This window comes from Pristiophorus japonicus, chromosome 2, assembly GCF_044704955.1.
Source record: "Pristiophorus japonicus isolate sPriJap1 chromosome 2, sPriJap1.hap1, whole genome shotgun sequence".
Lineage (NCBI taxonomy): Eukaryota > Metazoa > Chordata > Chondrichthyes > Pristiophoridae > Pristiophorus > Pristiophorus japonicus.
In genome coordinates, this window is record NC_091978.1 from 92,967,661 (window position 1) to 92,986,970 (window position 19,310).

At 40.8% G+C, this 19,310-nt stretch overlaps 1 protein-coding gene across 2 annotated transcripts in view; it reads right to left on the reverse strand.

Annotated features, from left to right (window-relative positions):
- npr2 (natriuretic peptide receptor 2) overlaps positions 1 to 19,310 on the reverse strand; it is a 255,740-nt gene that overhangs the window by 25,026 nt on the left and 211,404 nt on the right. For both annotated transcript variants that reach the window (XM_070868404.1, XM_070868405.1), the window contains exons 17-20: positions 14,360 to 14,483; positions 9,693 to 9,761; positions 5,919 to 6,093; positions 1,748 to 1,846 (exon numbers count right to left, since the gene is read on the reverse strand). In XM_070868404.1, the coding sequence (XP_070724505.1) occupies positions 1,748 to 1,846; positions 5,919 to 6,093; positions 9,693 to 9,761; positions 14,360 to 14,483 (467 nt within the window). The remainder of the gene's footprint in view (positions 1 to 1,747; positions 1,847 to 5,918; positions 6,094 to 9,692; positions 9,762 to 14,359; positions 14,484 to 19,310) is intronic.

Consider the following 19,310-nt stretch of genomic DNA (forward strand, 5'->3'; position numbering starts at 1 on the left):
CGATCGGATGAAGGTTTGTTTGAGGGGCCGGGGGAGCACTCCTGCTGCTCCTGGCTCACAAGGAGTGATTTAAAAAGCATTGACCTTCTGCAGCCGGCACCTCTCATCTTCATTTTGTTGCCGGGTTTTCCGAACCCTGGGGAGCCTTGCTGGCAACTGCACTGTGTGAGTATGATTTAAATATCACACTGAAGTGTCCCACTTCCAAGATGGGACACAGGCATGCCGTGCAATTCGCCGCCGTATAAATGGAGGCAGGCGCAAGCAATAATGAATGACAACTTGCATAACATAGCAAAATATCCCAAAGCTCTTCACAGTTAGGGGGAACGCGGTGGGGGGCGAGGGCGAGGGGTTGTAGAAGGTGCCGGGAATGGAATTAAGAGACGTCGCTGAAAGTAGCAAATTTCTCTTGGGTTCAGTGTTAATAGGAGGCTGAGCTGAGATAACAAGTCAACTGTTGCCCTTGAATGTTGTATAAATACATCTTCAATGCCCACATAGGTTGGTCGGAGCTGCTTCTGTTCCACCGCTATGACTTCACTGGAAGTGCAGCGGAAACTCTCATATGGTGATGGGGCTCAAGCAGCTCTGAGGAAATCCACGGTCAGAAACTCCTTCTTGTCTCAGCGGCTGCAGTATATGGCAGTACGGAGAATTCTATCCCTGTGTGAACCGCTTTAATTGAAAACAGAGTTTTACTTAAATGTAAAAACTCTGTTTCTCGCTCCGCTGCCGGACCTGCATTTTCTGCATTTAAATGTAATTCACTTTGAAATCCTTGCAGTGGAAAAATGGTCAAGAAATCGTGAAAAATTACACAGTCGAAAGGTGAGGAGGCTTTTGGGGATGGAAGGGATGTGGCAAGATGGGTTTAAGGGAGAGAGCCACAGAGTGTGGGGGAAAGATGGCTAGCATTCTGCCAACAGCAGTACAGACAAAGCAGCAGGGAATGCACAGTAGGCAAGAGTTGAAAAAGTGAGGGGTATGTGCATGGAAGTGGGGCTGGAGAAGTTTACAATGGCCGGGTGATTGGGACCATGGAAGGATTGGTCGAGGTGGACAAGGAACATAGGAACAGGAGTAGGCCATTTAACCCCTGAAACCTTTTTCGCCATTCAATGAGATCATGGCTGATCTGTGACCTATCTCAATATACTCGCCTTTGCCCCATATCCCTTAACATCTTTGATTAACAAAAAGTTATCAATCTCAGATTCAAAATTAACAATTGATCTAACATCAATTGGCATTTACGCAAGAGCATTTCAAACTTCTACCAACTTTTGCTTGTCGAAGTGTTTCCTAATGTAACTCTGGAAAGACCTGGCTCTAATTTTTAGGTTATGTCCCCTAGTCCTAGACTCTCAAACCAGCAGAAATAGTTTCTCTCTATCTACCCTATCAGTTCCCCTTAATATCTTGCAAACTTCGATTAATTACCCCTTATACTTTTCTTCTTGCAGGAGTAAATCAACTCAGTTTAGAATCAATTGCATTTAATCTCTTTTAGAATCAAACTCCTTTCATAATGGAAAGATTTCAATGTCCTAATACAGTCAGACTGACAAAATTGGCTTTTGATAGTGAAACCCTTCTTATAATAATATTTAGATGTCACAAATAATATTTAATTTGCTAAATATAAAAGATTTTGCGTTTTCTATATATATATTATATATATATATATATAAATAGGTATCAATGCAGAACTTTTATCTATTCTTTCTGAAAAGCAACCACTTACCCTCTCCAGTAGATTCCATACGGGATGCTGTATTAACTGTGTCTCCAAATAGACAATAACGTGGCATTTTTAACCCAACAACCCCTGCACACACTGGACCTGATAGGAAGAAAAAAAAAGTTTTCCTAATTATTTCTTAACTGTACATACCATTTAAGCAATTTTTTCAGAAGTACTGAACACCAGGGTTTTACTGTGGATCCTTTTGGAACAGTGACAAACAATGAATCATTTAAAAAGTCTTTCTTCCTCTCAAATACCTCCATATGCATGTTTTCTTGTTCACAGTTTGCCTAATTCCACATCGCAATTCAATCCCCAGGTGAAACTGAAGTTTCAAATCCCATTTATACTGTAATGCTGCCTTTAAATATAGACCTGACTTTGGATGCAGTGAAACACTATAAATAAAATGGCATGTGTGCCTCTGGAGACATTGAGACTCTCTGCTTCTGGGGCAACAGTAAATTGCACTTGGTGTTGGGTCCACCATTTTATTCTGCTCACTCTGTCTGCCGATCTGGACCACTCATGCAGTTTTAACACCGTTAGCTCCCGCTGGCATACAGAATTGTTCCAGTGTTGTTGAGGCTGCACTAAAGTATCAATTAAGCAAGTTCTGCAGCACAGAAGCATTTGTAGTGATAGAATGGGGTATGGGAAGATTACCAAAGGCATAAAGCAGAGCTGACAAAGGACTGAAAGAATAATTGGCAGGTACAGATAGCAGACCAGCTGTAACTATTTGCAACACCAGATGACTGGTCCCCTTGGAGGACAAGACACACCCAACAGTTTGCCTGGAATGTGTAATTACATCCTGCCTACTAGAGTAATCAAGATTGTTTTAATGTGTAATTTGATTCATCCATTGTGAAAGCCAGGCTGAGGCAGCCACTACTGCTTTCAGAGAACAGACAGGGCTCACCCTCTCGGGTTAGGACCTTCGCTCCCATCAACAAATTCTTGATCTTCGCTTTCACCAACAAATTCCTGACCTCCTTCCCGCCAACAAATTCCTGACCTTCCCCTCCATCTAACAAATTCCTGATCTTCCCCCCCTCAATAGTTCCAGACCTTCACCCCACCCAGCAGATTCCTGACCTACTCCTCCACTCCGCCCCCCCCCCCCTCCACCCCCCTGCATATGTTGGTACATTTTGTGTGGATCACAGATTGTAAACAGATTTATTGGGTACGAAGTGAATAATGACAGTGTCATGACTTCCGGATTTCATCGAGTCCGATGATGTCACTTGCCGCATACGAGCCGGACTTTCTGAGAAATCAATCAGGTCTGGTGAAGAGGAGAGGGAGAATGTGGTGCAGGTGTAAAGGGGGTGGGGTTCGGTTTGGAAGAACATGATCCATGTTTAACAGAGTGGGGAGAACGTGATCTGTCTTTCCTACTGGATCACGTTTGCGCTCTCATCCCCTCCACTTTAGACCTAGATCATGTTCTTCCCCCATCCACACTATGCCCTCCATGCTCTTCCTACCCTGAGTTCCTGATCTTCTCTCTCCCTGTGTTCCTGACTGTCCCTCTCTCCAAGTTCCTGATATTTAACCGTTCCTGAGTTCCTGACCTTCCCTCTCCCGGGTTCCTGACCTTCTCTCCCCGCACTCCCCCCGCCCCGCCCCAAGCTCTTGCTCATCTCCCCCCTCCAAGCTCCTCTCCTCTCCCCGCTCTGATATCCTCCCCTCTCCCCGTTCTGATACCCTCCCCTCTCCCCCAGATCCCCTCCCCTCTCCCCCTCTGACCCCCTCCCCTCTCTCCCCCCACCTTTCCCCCCATCTGATACCTTCTCCTCTTCCCCCGATCCCCTCCCCTCTCCCTCTCTGATCCCCTCCCCTCTACCCTCCCCACCTCTCCCCCCATCTGATACCTTCTCCCCTCCCCCTCCAATCCCATCTCTTCTCCCCCTTCCGATTTCCTCCTGTCTCCGATCTCCTGATCTTCTCCCCAAACACGTGCAGTACAAACAGTCCAAAACTTCGGCCTGGCATCTGCACCCAGGGGTGGCAGGGTTAACAATCACTCGAAAAATACCCACACAGACATTAAGTGGTATTGACGCTCCAGACTTGCGGCTGCAGAGCCCGAGTCTGGTCCTCACAGCCAGACTCTCACCCCGAGGCCTACTGCTTTCTCTCCAATCGGACAAGGCGTAGCACCAACATTGGGTGCACATGAGCGGCTCCAGTGGGGATAGGACAGTGTTTAGGCTCTGCTTCCATGTTCGTGCAAATAATCACTCCGTTACAAACCAGCAGAAAAAAACTTTGGGAAGGGCATAAGCTGACAATGGAAAACCATTGTGCTCACTGATGTCAGTGCTAATGGTTGCATTATAGATTATGAAATCAAATGCCTCATGAACATTATTTCACATGATCATATGTAAAGAAGTGCAGGAAAAGACTGTCAAGCCCATTAAGCGCACCCTACTCAAACACGTATATCACTGACCAAGCCCATAATTCATAGTATGTCCTGGGAGAGTCAAAAAACAGAGGAAACACCTATAACCAATGCAGGATAAACGCTGGGAAATTCCTCTCCAATTCCCCAAGCCAATCAAACAAACCTCCAGATTAGTAACTCCTCGTACTCCCAGCTAATTAAAAATTTAGCATTTACAACTGCTCCCTTCTATTTATATTCTCATCACGTTCTCTTTAAAAGACTGCAGGAAATCCTTATCCAGCACATGTTTCATCAGTCTATTCCAGAGGGTAATTAACTAGTTCCTGGCATTGAATCTAACTCTTTGCTTACATCTTCCTTTTATTCCTGTCATCCCTATTGATGTCAAATAATCTTCCCAATCAGACTGTCCAATCCCTTCAATGTTTTAAAAGCCTCCATCATATCCACTCTCAACCTTTGTTTCAGTAAGTGAACAGCCTTAACTCCAGGAAACTTTCTTCATGACTAAGAGCCCTTAAGGTTAGATGTCTACCATTGGTTGCAATGAAGAAGTTTTGCTCACGTCAGTAACATAAATGCCAGCAAGAATTCTGTTTTAATTTCTAATTTTCTTTGTTTCTTTCCTAAAGACATTGATTCATGTTGGAGTAGAGTTTTATAGGTGCTGGCAGTCTTGTGGAACCTCTCTGAATTTAGATGTGAGTCTTGGCATACTAGGGACCCTGGCTAATCTTTCTCCTTTCTAGGCATATTCTACTACCTTAACGTACCGCTGCTGAGATCAGTTAATACAGCACAGTACAGGAACTTAATCTAGGACTTTCATAGGCCTAGAAATTGGCCTCCTTAGCGCCTCCCATTATCGCCTCAGGGGGGCAATAATGTGGCGCTAACGACTTACTGACTGGGCGTGGCAAAATGAACAACTCCCGCTAACTTAGGCGAGAGATTTGCGGTGGCAGTAAAATGTTGCACCTGATCTCCTGCGCCCGGAGATCGTGACGTAATCGCCGTGCACATCGCCCGATAGTACCCCGGACCCAAACTTCAGTTCCGTCCTCTGCATCATTGCTGGGCGACATCACCAACAGCTGCAGGAGATGTTGTCAGGAGGCTGGGAGCCTCAGGGGTGGAAGTTAAAGGGGAGGTTGCTAAGGTAAGTAGGAAAATTGTTGAAATGGTTATTTGCAAACAACCCGGCACTCTGCTTCAATGCTTAGGGCTGATTGGGCCGGATCGCGGCTGCTGTCGGGGACCAGCTCACTGGTCCCAATGCAGAGCCTGCAGTGATGGCCTTTCTTTTTAAGGAAGGGAAGGAGCCTCGGATCACGGGCCATTGTGCAGATCTGCACCACGACCACCCCGCCTGTGTCCTTTAGCGCTCCAGGAAGGAAGTGGAGAACACGATTTAGCATTTCTCTTCCTTCCTGGAGAGCAAACACCAAATTTAGAAAAAGCTGGGAATCATTAGCATCTGCCGCTAAGTTTCCCAGCTTTCAAAAGGTCGCGCCCTAAACGGGGCGATGCTGAATTTTTCCCCAATGGTCATTATGGCTCAGTACCCCACCAGGTGAATATTCATTATGAGCAGACAGCAAAAGTGAAATCTCTGAAGAATCCTAAAACATGTGTGGAGTTTGGGTGAAATTTATTTCCAATCAGTGCAACTGGATACTGAAATCTATCAAGGAAAAATGAATATTCCCACAGAGATCTGTGACTTGGATTAATATAATTTACCAGTATGTATTCCTATTCTTAGCTTCAGCTGGTCATTGGGCCTGTGTCGTATTTTAAATGATCTCACTGCTTCCAGTAATGCTAAAGACATTCTGGCAGTCTCTCGTGTGTGGAGTTTACCATTCCGTACTGGGAGCCCAGACACAACCATATAGGCATCTCCGATTGTTTCCACCTGATAGTGAGAGAACAAACACCATGTTAATTAAACCACTTAAAGTGGGAGGTTTCCTATTTTCTATTAGCGCAGTAAAGTGGAACATTACAGTTAATGTAGAACCTTTGGCTGTGAAAGTCCACTGGGGTTATCTTGATCTCCAGCTGTAATTTTGACGGGAGATCAGCAGAACTCCCAGACACATCAGTGCAAGTGTAGCAATTTACACTGTTTCTCCTGGGCTTCTACCAATTCAGGGTTATAGAATTGTAGAGGTTTACAGTACAGAAGGAGTCCATTCATCAAATCATTGTGCCCTCTGCTAAAGCAATACAAAATGATTCAGACTGCCTTATGCTCTCCCAAAGCCCTCTCATGCTTCAATATTTATCCAATCTCCCTTTAAAAGGTGCAATGGTTTCAGCCTCAACCATTCCGTGACAAAGCATTTTGTGCTCCAGTAACCCTCTCTGCAAATAATTTTCCTTAACCTCTCTCGCTAAGTGACAATTATAAATTGATGATCCCTCGCTACACTCTCTCCAATTAGAATAATATTTCCCTATTCATTGTATTAAAACTTTTCATAATTTTATAATCTTTAAAATCATACATAAAATGAAGGACAGAAATAGATGGTTCAATCAAGCCTGCCCATTCTATCATGGTGTAACTTCTACACACCATTAATCCCCATCTGTGCCATCCTCCCACTCCACCCTTCACATACCAGAACACAATCGCCTGGGAAATGGGCAACAAAGGATGGGTCAAAGATCGTGCAAAGATTTTCAGCATATATATTCTATAAAAAGCCTCTTATAGGACCACTGCAATGTGGTTTCCTGTGGGTTTTTTAACTTCCTTTAATAATGTTACTAAATGCTAAGTAGCAGATATAATTGATATTGTGATTGTGTAATCACATCACATAACAACAGTTGATGCATTTCAAAGAAGGAATTGGAGGTATTTCTGAGACATGAAATAAGGTAGTATATAAACAAAGTCTTTTTTTGCTTTTCTGTTGACAAAATCTGGCAAAATAATGTTAATTGAATGTTTCCAATTTTCTCCCTTCCACCAGTGAAGATACTGAATCAAGCTAGGGTATAGTTCTGTCACTGCGATAGCCCTCCAATACCTTGCTCAAGTGGCCATTCCTTATGGTGTGCTTAGACAGTGATTTCCAGCAAGATGTTAAACGATGCAGAGAAATTGCATTAAACTTAATTCTATCTTCACCAAAATCGATACCATCCAGCAAGGGTTACTGAATAGTAATCAGGAGCTGAAACTATTGCTGAAATTTTCTTTCTTTCCTTAGTTTCTGGTTACTTAGGCCAACTATAGTTCCCCTCTGCTGCCCTGGCGATCAGCACAGTGAATGAGCCAGAGAGCCTGGTCAGTCCACATCCAGACTGAGCCATCAGCAAATGCACACTACATTGGTTTTGCTGTGTTGTAATTCATCTCCCATATCTTTATTATTAGTTCCAGACCAAACTGATTTATATATATCATGATCCATGTGTTCATTTTGACAGAAATCAGGTCTTTGCGCTTCACTGTGCATAAATAAAGCTCACCAGACCAGAGAATTGTATCAGTGCCTGGAGTGTAAATAGGGCAGGTTTAATTGTTTACCATCTATACTTGTGGCAAATTGTATTAGAGTAGCTTCAGCTGTGACTGTTGGATCTGACCCAAAACCGTCACCTTGAAAACTAATCTTATATTATTTGCCATGTATAATCAAAACATTAGAAATCATCTGGAAGCCACTTCAGGAGTGACTGTCACAAAGGACATTGCATTACTATAATAAATCATATCGTTTTCAGCATATTAAGAAATATCATATGAGGGGATAAGGGGATGGTGTGGGGAGGTAGAATTGAGGTAGAAGATCAGCCATGATCTAATTGAATGATGGAGAAGATTCAAAGGGCCAAATGGCCTATTCCTGCTCCTATTTCTTCTGTCCTTCGTACTTGACAAATGGTTTCCATTGGCAGGAGGGTCGGTAACCAGAGGATACAGATTTAAGACAAAAACCAGGGAGATGAGATATTTATTTTTTAGGAAGTGAGTTATTATGATCTGGAATGCACTATCTGAAAGGATGATGGAAGCAGATTTAATAGTAATTTTAAAAAGAGAATTAGATATATACTTAAAAAGGAAAAAAAAATACAGGGCTATGGGGAAAGATCAAGGGAGTGGGACTATTTGGAAAGCTTTTTCAAAGCGCTTGCACAGGCAGGCACAATGGGCTGAATGGCCTCCTTCTGTGCTGTATGATTCTATTTAGCCAGATGACCATGATGCTAGCTCAGCTAATTTAACACGCATACTTGTAGAAGTAAATGTATAGCGAGCAGATTCCTGTTTGCCTAAATGTCACCACATATGTTGTGGTGATCACTTTTTCTCAATTCTCTTTGTAGACTCTTTTTTTACATGCTCCACTCTTTTTGGCATTTAATAAATATGTCTGATTTTTTTTTCAGTTTGAAAAACTGTACGACTAAGATATGATTCATATGGAATGTATTCACGGAATGGAATATTTTATTAACAGCTGGCATTTCTCAACACAATTAAACAGTGTAAAGAAAAACTATCACATGAGCAAAAACTAATCTACAAACATTAACCAGTGTTAAGTAGACTGCTGCTCATAATGTAAACACACATATACAGCAAACTTCTCCCATAGTGTTTGTTTGTTTGCATAACTATGGCCCAGATTTTGCTTTCAACAGTGAAGTGACCGCGCGCCATTGTCCTCGAAGAAAGCTGCCCACAAAGATCTAGCAACCTCTGTGGCATTGATTTTACCTTTCCCGACATTAATTTAATTCTGGCACTAAGACTAGGGGGTCTCCACTGCCCAGAAACAGTGATGTCATTAAGCAGGCTAAGCAGCCAATCACATTGAAGAATTCTCGCAGACAGCAAACCAGGAAGTAAAGTGCACTGATTATCCTTCACTTTTTATAAAGCTTACAGAAAACATTTTTTGGTACATACATATGGGATTAAGGTGAAAATTTTAATATCATAAACAAACTTTTTCAAAAATTAATTTTTATTATATGAATAAATTTGGGATTTTTTTATCATGATGGAAAACTTTGACATTGCACAAATATAAAATTAGCTTTTCAGGGCCAAAGAAGTGGTTCAGCAGTAATTATGACTTAGTATGCTGTTAAAAGTCGAGTTACATCTCATTGAACAAGGCCTAACTTTTTTTTGGGGGGTGGGGGGTTTTAACAGCGATATTGCAGCATAAAAAGGGAAGTTCATGTCAGTTCAGTGATTCCTCAAAATTTTCCGTCTGCGGGGACTTCACTGCTGATCGCAAAATCTGGGCCATAGTTATGCAAACAAACACAGTGCAAGACGTTTACTGTGGAGCAGCAGAGAATCACTGACAGCAACTTCTGGATTTCTGCGTTTAACTACGCATGTGCAGATGTCAGAAGTTGCTGTCAGTTTCAAAGAGTAATGATGGCGAACGTTGACAGTTGTGCCGTCATTACAACTGCAAAATCTGGAACAATATCATTAAACTTAAAGATGGTAGGGCTAAAATATAATCTGCATACCTTGTAAACATCAAAGTTGTCAATTATAGCATCAAAACAGGTATAAAGGTCATTCAGTAAGGTCACAACCTGCAAGAAGATAAACCCTCCTTAATAGCTGAATTTTGAAACAATTAATCAACAAACTAAGGAATTGATAAGAATTGTTAAATACAATAAATTTTGATATTATCTAAGTAAAGCAAATTTTACAAGGAAAAATATATTACGGAAAGTTATTTACTCAGGCCACCTCATTCTAAAAATGTATTTAATTTTGTTTTGAATTCATTTACACTGTCTGCTTAAATGGTCTTCACTAATAACTTAGGGGAGAAGGCATGCCATAACTTTGGGGAAATGGCGTAAATGGCCATTTTTTTTCCCATGGAAATTCCAGGTGCTTATCAATGAAGATAATTATTTTGAAGACTTAATTTGCTATGAAGTGTTGTACAGGTGTATACTACAAATTGAGAAGTAACAGAAGATATAAAATCAGCAACAGTAGAAAACTCTGTTTATTTGAGGAAAGAGGAAGCCCTGCCTAAATTTTTCACAAGTGCAATAAAGTGGAGTTTCCACTGTCCCCTGGTGTGAAATCTGCTCATGTGGTATCTATAGGGATTCCAAGATAATTAGAGATAAGAAAGACCATACAGCCATATTAATCTTCCATCCAGAAAAACTTTACATTCCTCCCAGTGCCCCATTTGTTTGTTAAATGATTCCAGGGTTTTCACCTCCATCGCTAATTACTTTTCACCATTAGCACGCATATGCAAATGCCCTAATGCCTGTTTCCGCTGTGGGCACTCTATGCGGAATTATTGGCCTTTACCAATATGGCGGGCGGCTCAGTTCCACCTCGTAATGAGTGTGCATTTCCTACCGCCATATTGGCAGCTTAAAAAGTAATTTTTCTAGGCCAGTGGCTCATGAATATTGTCAATAATTTGCAAATCTCATCCCTTGGCTCTTTCAGAAGGCTGGGATAAATGGCATCTATGTGGGTATTTAACTGTTTTGAACCCTTTTTAGCCTGTATGACTTCTGCCTTGTTTATATCAAGTCACTAATTTTTCTTTGGTTATTTCTGGTTGAGAAAGGCGTATTTCTTATCTCTTCCTTAATGAATACTTGGAAGAAGTAATCATTCTGAATATTTACTGTTCTGTGCTCAATCTAGTTTTGAGCTCATTTGCATCTTTCATTGTGTTCACTTTTTCTCTGACTGCCCTCTCTCTATTGCATTATTGAAAGAATGGTTTACTATTATATGTTGCCTCTGCAGCTATGCTGTTTCTAGTCTTCCTCTTCCCATTTGATCACATTTTTAACACATTTCCACATGTTCTTACAGTCATTCCAGTGAATCCCTTTCACTTTCTCCCTGCAGATTTTGTAGGGGACACTTGTTTAATCTAAGCTTTCTGACTCTAGTAATGTATTTATCCTACATTCCCACCTTTAGTCCTTCAAGCGCATTTCACCTTTTTTTCATTATAATGTTATTAGAAATCCTCCAATTAATTTGCTTCAGTTGTTCCCTCATTCCATCAAATTTAGTCCTTTTAAAGTTATATACCTGCTTTTGGTTCTTGTTTCACCTTAATCCCAGATCAATGTTAAATTTGGCCATTCTGTTGTTGCTGTCTGCCAGATGTGCTACAACCTCCATTTTCTATACATTGCCAGGATAACTAACATATCATAGGCAGTCCCTCGAACGAGGATGACCTGCTTCCACATGAGTTCACATATGTTTCAATGAAGGACCAGATATTCCAGTCCTGAACTCCAGTTAAAAGGGTGGAAGATGCCTGTGCATGGATTTTTTAAACGTGTGGTGACCGTTGCACATCAACCACCACACAGGCTTGACAGAGCTAGGCCTTTATCCAGTGGCAAGGGTTAACCAGGACGACTGGAGACCTGCTCTGCTGCACGGAACTAGTGCGCACACATATCGCAGTGTGGGCTGGCCCGTGCTGCCCCTGGGCCCTTGGCTCTTCTCGGCCCCGTACCCTCATTTGCCACACCACTGCCACGATCTCACGCCGCTCCTCTGCCACAAATATTTGCCGCACCTCCGCCATGATCTCTAAACCACTCCTCCGCCACAAAACACTCGCCGCACCTCCGCCATGATCTCCCACCGCACCTCCGCACCAAACATTCGCCGAACCTCCACCACGATCACCCAAAGAAACTCAGCCACGATCCCGCACTACTGATTCGCTACTATTGATGTCAGGCTAACTGGTCTGTCGTTCCCCGTTTTCTCTCCCCCTTCTTTCTTAAATAACGGGGTTACATTAGCTATCTTCCAATCTGCGGGAACCATTCTATCATCTATGGAATTTTAGAAACGTTCTAGAATCTATGGAGTGCTACCACTAAGCCTAGGTAACACTCAAAACTTGGTTTATCTGGAAACAATTGCCCCATTTTTGCTGCATCAATGGAAACTAAGAAAATATTAGATCACAATCAGTTTAAACTCTCCTTTAGGTTGGATCATCTGCTCTGCTTCTGGATAAAAACTTTGTGGCCCAGATTTTTCTGGAGCAGGACTTGTTAGTTGCACGTTTAAATTTTTTAAACCATTATACTAACATATACTAGGTCAAGGTGAGCACTGTCTCTCATATTACCTTGCACACTGAGTCCTGAGGCAGTCATGCATTACATTAACCAATGCTGACTCTAAACTGCTTGGTTTTTTCTGCTTTATATTTGAATTGATGTCTCTCATTAAAATAACTTTAGTGTTCTTACATACCGTTTGCATTGTTTCAGAAAGAAAATTGTCCTTTTTCTTATAACTTAGTGGTCTGTAACATACTTCTAGAGTTAGCTTGTTTTTTTTTCATATTTTAGATACCTAACCAGAGTAATTTGTTTTGTAGTTTCCACTACCTACAGGATCAACTTCATATACCTCCCAACTGTTGCTGAAATATATGGTTACACCATATCCTTTTCTGTCCACTCTTTTCTGAATGCATGATATTAATTTACATCCTCTAGATATAGCGATGGGTCAAATAATCCCACTATATCGCAGTAACCAACTGTCAAATTTTGTTTGATAACACTCCTGTAAAGCACCTTAGGATGTTTTATTACATATAAGGCGCTATATAAATGCAAGTTATTTTTGTCACAAGAGTCTCGAGTTCTGGCATCTTATTTCTAATGCTTCTAGCCATCAAATATATACTTCTTGTAGGTTTACCTCCTTACATGCCCTGCCAGTGTCTACCTGGTCTGTCTTTAGAGCATGTTTGTCTTTCCTGAACACTGTGCCCCTACCGACCAGCGGACTAACTTCTACCCTATGATCCATCTTGTCTAGGACCCATCTCACAAGTCTCTTTTGTACCTTATTGTTCAGCTGCAGCCAGTCATTAATTTTCAGAAAATGTTCCTAGTTATTTATGAAGACAGCATTGTTGTTTTCACATAGAATGGCAGCCACTTATTAACTAATTTCATTATAAATTAATTCAAGTTGCATGTATCTTTATCTTATGAAGACTGTTAGACTGGTGAATGAATTAATAAGCCATTATATAATATGCACTGCCTCTCATTTCTCTCCAGATGTCATCTTGAACTGCACTACCAGATGTGGATTTAAACTAAGGATTAAAATCACAAAGAGATTTATCTTTGTCGCAAATACTACCTTCACTAATGAGTCATGGAGCTAGCACAAATTTGTTGTTGCATGACTTGAGATGATCACAAATTTAAATATCTTTCCAAGTCATGGTTTATCAAAAGAAGTTGCTGTCGGCACTTAAATCGCACTCATCAGGTTATATCAGTGCTGTAAAACATGAAACCAAGTCAATTTCTGTCAATCACTCATGCTTTGATAGGCAGAAGATATTCCTGCATCACATTACCTCATCCCTACGGAATAAATTCCAGACTTCGCTTCTATGAAACAACAGGTTAAATTTTGAACTTGCTGCCTAGGCATAAAACTGATGTTGCAAAGGGCCACGCATTATAGAAATCACCTGATTTTTGATTTCCACTAATTCCAATCGAAATGAAAATCAGGCGATTTCTATAATGGGCGGATGATCTGCAACACCAGTTATCGCCTGGGCAGCAAGTTGAAAATCTATCTCAACATGAATTCAAAGAGTGTACAATTTATGTTAATTTGTTGATTACTCAAAATATTTTAAGTAACAGAAATGCTACTAACAGGCTACAGAAGTTACTGATTTGTTAAGTTCTTGACTGTGTTGAAATGGTTTGAATTTGTGGCAGTGTGCATATTATATCCTTTCCTTCCTTGATCCAGTTCTAGGCCCAATTAATGAATATGGATACAATAACAACAGTTTAGTATAAGCTTTGAATGATTTGTCAGAAAACAGTGGAGAGTCCTTTTCTGTTTGTGCAAGTGTGTCTAATTTTATCAATAATGAAAGAGAGTACATTTTAAAATGGTAAACAGCACAATATGGTGGTATCTGTCAGAGGTCTGATGTTAGCCCCTTAAGGTAGTGCAGGGCTGTTCTCGTGCCAATCAGACTGATTCACATCGATCTTTATGATCACACAATTATGTAACACCATTTATGGAAATTGTAATGAAATGTTATGTTAGTACTAATACAGAAGGCTGCAAGATAAATAGATCCCAATTAACGATATATTACCTGCAGTGGTGTGCTTTCTGCAGACATTGAAGTGAATCCAACAATGTCACTGAAATAAATTGTGACGCTGTCAAATGCCTCGGCTTGGACTGTCTCTCCCCACTTCAGCTGTTCTGCCACAGAGCTTCAACAAAGAATAGTGAGTATTTAAATAAGCACAAGTCATGAACATCTCACATCATAGGGCATTTTCAGTTAGACACATGGCATAAATAATTAGATGTTTGAGGTTGACTTTCATCAATCTATAACACAAGTATCACATGTCTTTAAATCATCATCTACATTAATAACTTTTTGAAACAGCTATTTATTTTAGTGCCTGACCTTTTTATGACTCAGTTAATACACTCAGGACCTAACTTATATGTTTGTTGCTGGACTTTGCATGGTGTTTCAATTTTTCAAAAAAATCACACAAGTTTGTAAACAGCCTTTAATTCTCCCTGATTATTACCTGTATAATCTGCACAATTAGAAAAGCCTGAAATATCATCTGCTTGGATTTTGTTGATGTTAGAATGTTTACATTTTCAGACTAACAGCCATCAGGCACAGAGGGACATACAGAAGGGTAGATTTTCACCTTCATCCCCATGGGTGATAATCTGCTGGATGAGATCGCCCATCCTTTATTGGACCCTTCTAATTATCATTCCAGTAGTTTCACTAAAGGAGTGTCAAACTCCAAGACACCCAGACCAATTGTGCCAATCTGCAAGACCATTCTCCAATACAACCAGAGCCCAGGACTGCCCCCATTGCCACCAAAGTACAAAATTATCCCCAAATGCAGCTAACCCCCATTTCCTCACTCCAGCACTGTTAAATACGAATATCCAATTGGTGCATCTTGCACACCATCTTGCTGTGTATTGTCAGCTTTAAAAATTGTAAGGTTTAAAGATGATGGGGGAGAAATTGCGAATCCCGTTAGCGCCCCTGGGGGTTGCACCCGGAGATCGTGACATCATTGAGTGTTCATCGCCCTGTTAGCGCCTGGCCCCTAAATTGGATTTTGGCCCCTGAAGCTGTGCCGGGTGATTACAGCGACTGCTTCAGGGGACACATACAGAGCTGCTGGACGCTACCAGAGTGAAATTTATTGGGGAGTGGCCCCTCGTACGTGGCAGCGCTATGCAGTCCAGTGCGCAATGCTGCTGAGCCGTACGGTCCAACATCTATAATGTAAACTGGCTTTGTAAACATGCCATACTATAATTATATCCTTCCACCTGTGGAGGCATTCTATCGTCAGAAAATTACAGGCTGGGGTCCATAATTTTCTGCCTCAGCATGTGCCAACACTGCTGAAATGGAAAATCCATGCAGGTATAATCATGAAAATATGTTTAACAAACTTAGCTTCAAACTCCTTGTGTAATTACATAAATCACATCAAAATATATGTCACCTGTGTGACACATTACCATGGCAACAATTAATGGCTCTTATTTCCCTTTGTCCTCTACACGCATAAAATTTTGACCAAACATTCTTTCTTGAAACAGTCCACTTTAAAATTGCACACATTTGCCTGAGTTGCAAAAGTAGTCACAATTTTGACTACTCCATTCAAAATGTTCAAACCTAAATAAATTAAGTGAACACATCTACAGTTTTGATTTATTGTAGATTTACAGTACTATTTTATGATCTTGCTAGGATCTCAATTGTGATTTTATTCCTATAATAAAATATTCAGACTGCCATGAGTAACAATAGATTTTCTCCAAGCGTCGATGATATTGCATTGGATAGTAGCTTAGTCATTAAAACATGAGCCAATACATGTCCAGTCATTGTCAGATCCCAACTGATGTACTCAGTTACACAGATTTTTTCTCAGCATCTCACATCTGCCGCATAATTTTATATGAGCTAGCAGTTCTCACATGGTCATTCTCAGGGAGAATTGAAAGATAACTGTTTTGCAGCAATAAAGGTGTTATGCAATGTAAGAAAAAAAAACTTGCATTTATATAATTCTTTTTACAACCTCAGGCTGTCCTAAAGTGCTTTACAATCAATGTAGTATAGTCACTGTTATAATGTAGGAAACACAGCAGCCAGTTTTGCACTCAGCAATGTTTTTAGGTGTTGGTTGAGGGATAAATGATGGCTAGGACAGCAGGAGAGCTTCCCTCTTCTTCTTCAAATAGGTCTGTGGGATCATTTACCACCTGAGAGAGCGGACAGGGCTTTGTTTAATGTCACATCCTAAAGTCAGTGCCTCCGACAGTGCAGCATTTCTTCAGTACTGTGTTGGTGTCAGCCTAGATTATATGGTTAAGTCTCCAGAGTGGCGCTTAAACCTCTGACCTCAGCTCACCGAGGCGAGAGTACTACCACTGAGCCAAGGCTGACACACACAATGTAATACACAATGTACTATTATCAGGCCTGCTAATTTACGTGCATGGCATTCTGGGATTTTTATTGATGTTTCGGGGACTACATTTTGGAATTCCATCCTTTTGAATATTGTCATGCACTCCTTTAACCTAAGTACTCAAATTAACTCTTAGCTTAACTATTGTCATGATTATGGTCACACCTTTGTGTCAACTTTTCCCATTACAAATTCCTCGGACCACATTTCCCATTCAGTTCTGCTACGTCATCGAGCACCAGACACAATATAGTTACAGACACTGACCACTAGGTACTGTCCCCAAAAAAGCACTCATAATGTCCTAAATAAGGTTTTAAACAACATAAAAAATCAAGTAATTACATATTTCACAATATGTTGATAAAACGTATGAATTATAAATTAAATTGCCTTTCCATGTCTTCATTTTTACACCAAGGCCTTAGCCTTTCTCAAAAGCCTGGGTTTCAATGGGATATTTTTACTTCACAACAATTAGAGAGAACTGTCAATCACATTTATGTGTGCTGAATATGTTTTTAGAACTTTATAGTAAGTAATCTATACATTCTGAACAAGAGCAGTTTGCTGTATTTCCCAGCATGCAATCTATGTGTCACCTCATCCCGTGATGATTTGAGAGCTTCTTTACTTTTTCCAAAAGACTGGAGATTGATATATCAAAGCTTTTAATTTAGGCAGGTGATTTGCATTTATTTACAACTATTCATAATAGCGGCTTTTTGTGATGAACTCCCCACAGACAAAGAACACATGTGAACAGCATATGAAAACACAAGCACCTATGATTGTGATATCTTTGTTGAAGTTTAGTAAAGAAAACAAAACCTTCTCAGAGAGAATGGATTGCTGGTTACTGCAGTTGAAACTTTCTGACCTATTTTTGAGGTTTATAGAATTTTTTAATAGATATGACAATTTGGAAATTGCTCAATGAACTTTTGAGCATTTAATGAGGCAATCTTTACTTGTTTCTGAAAACTTCTGTCCATTAAAGTCTGAATATGTCAGCAAGCTCATTAAGCACACTGGGAGCACACATCAGACAACCTCAGCCCATAATTTTTTTCTAATCATTTTAAGAAGCACACAATTTCTGCTTAAATGTTTTTAGGCAGGAGCAACCTAAAGACCAATGATAGGGAATGCAGTGGGGCATACCTGATGGCACAAAAGAGGCTATGGAAGGTGAGGGGATGAGAGTGACAGGTAGGACCTCAGTGGGTAGTTGGGGCCTAATGGTTTGAAAAGAGCCAATGGCATTTAGGGGTCCATTCATCTGGGCTCCCCTACTCTTGAGGCTGTTGGACCCTGCTTTCAACTGCCAGAGCTCAGAAAACACCAATACTATCACACTCTGACCCCAATAATGCTTCCAACCCCCCCCCCCCCATCCACAGTCCTCTCTACGGACTTCCCTCAACTCTCAGATCCCTTCAAAATGCTTTCTGTCCCAGAAATGCCCCAAAATATCCAGACCCCGAGACCGCTCTCCTCAAGATCTCCAGATCTGAGGATTCGACTTCCAGTGATCCCAGATACCAGGACCTAACTGAATGGTAGAACAGACTAGAGGGGCTGAATAGCCTATTCCAACATGCCTATGATCTGTGGTACTGCTCCGAGAATCAGAGGAGCCCACTCTAGTGTAAATTCTGTTAGATCCTGAGAGCCCATCTAATACTGCCAGGCGCTTGCCCATGTTTGTAGTGCTCTCGAGGCCCAGGACCAATCCCAACTCAGATCAATCAGTGTCCCTGGTAATTCTACATAGCACAACACCCCCATTCTTCTAAAACCTCCAATCACTGTGGGGAACAGCAAAGGAATCCCACCGGTGTTGTTTTTAATTTTTCTCAGTGTGCAATACCTGAAAAGATCAATTACACTTTCTTAATGTGGATTTTTTAGACGATAGTTAATTTGTAAATTTACTCATTTACTTTTCTGATTGGCTTCAATTTGGTAAATTAGATTAATCTTGATCTAAATGGTCCTATACAACATTTCATATAATTTTATGCAGCTCAAGCTTGCATTTAAATACAATGACCAATTATCCATTTAATGTTATGAACTGTGAAATGTTACCTTATGTTAACAAAATGTAATATGCGCAGCTATCTGTAACTTGTTGGGAAGGCTGGATAGATTTATTTTTCCACAGATTTGTTATAACTGCTTGTATCATCAAATATTCTGCTGTTATACTATTTAATAGGATAAGTAGATGTGATTTTTTTCTACCAGCAGTTATTTTCTTACGTGGACCATGAGTTAGGTTAACTTTCTAAATTTGCAGATGATACCAACTTGGGGAGGGGGACAGTCAATACTGAGGAGGACTGCAACAAATTACAGGAGGACATTAATAAACTTGCAGAATGGGCAAATAATTGGCAAATGAAGTTCAACACAGATAAATATGAGGTAGTACATTGTAGTAGAAAGAATAGGGAGGTCACTTATTACTTACGAGTCTAGGTGGGGTAGAGGAACAAAGGGATCTCGGAGTACAAATACACCAATCACTAAAAGGTGCACCACAGGTTAGCA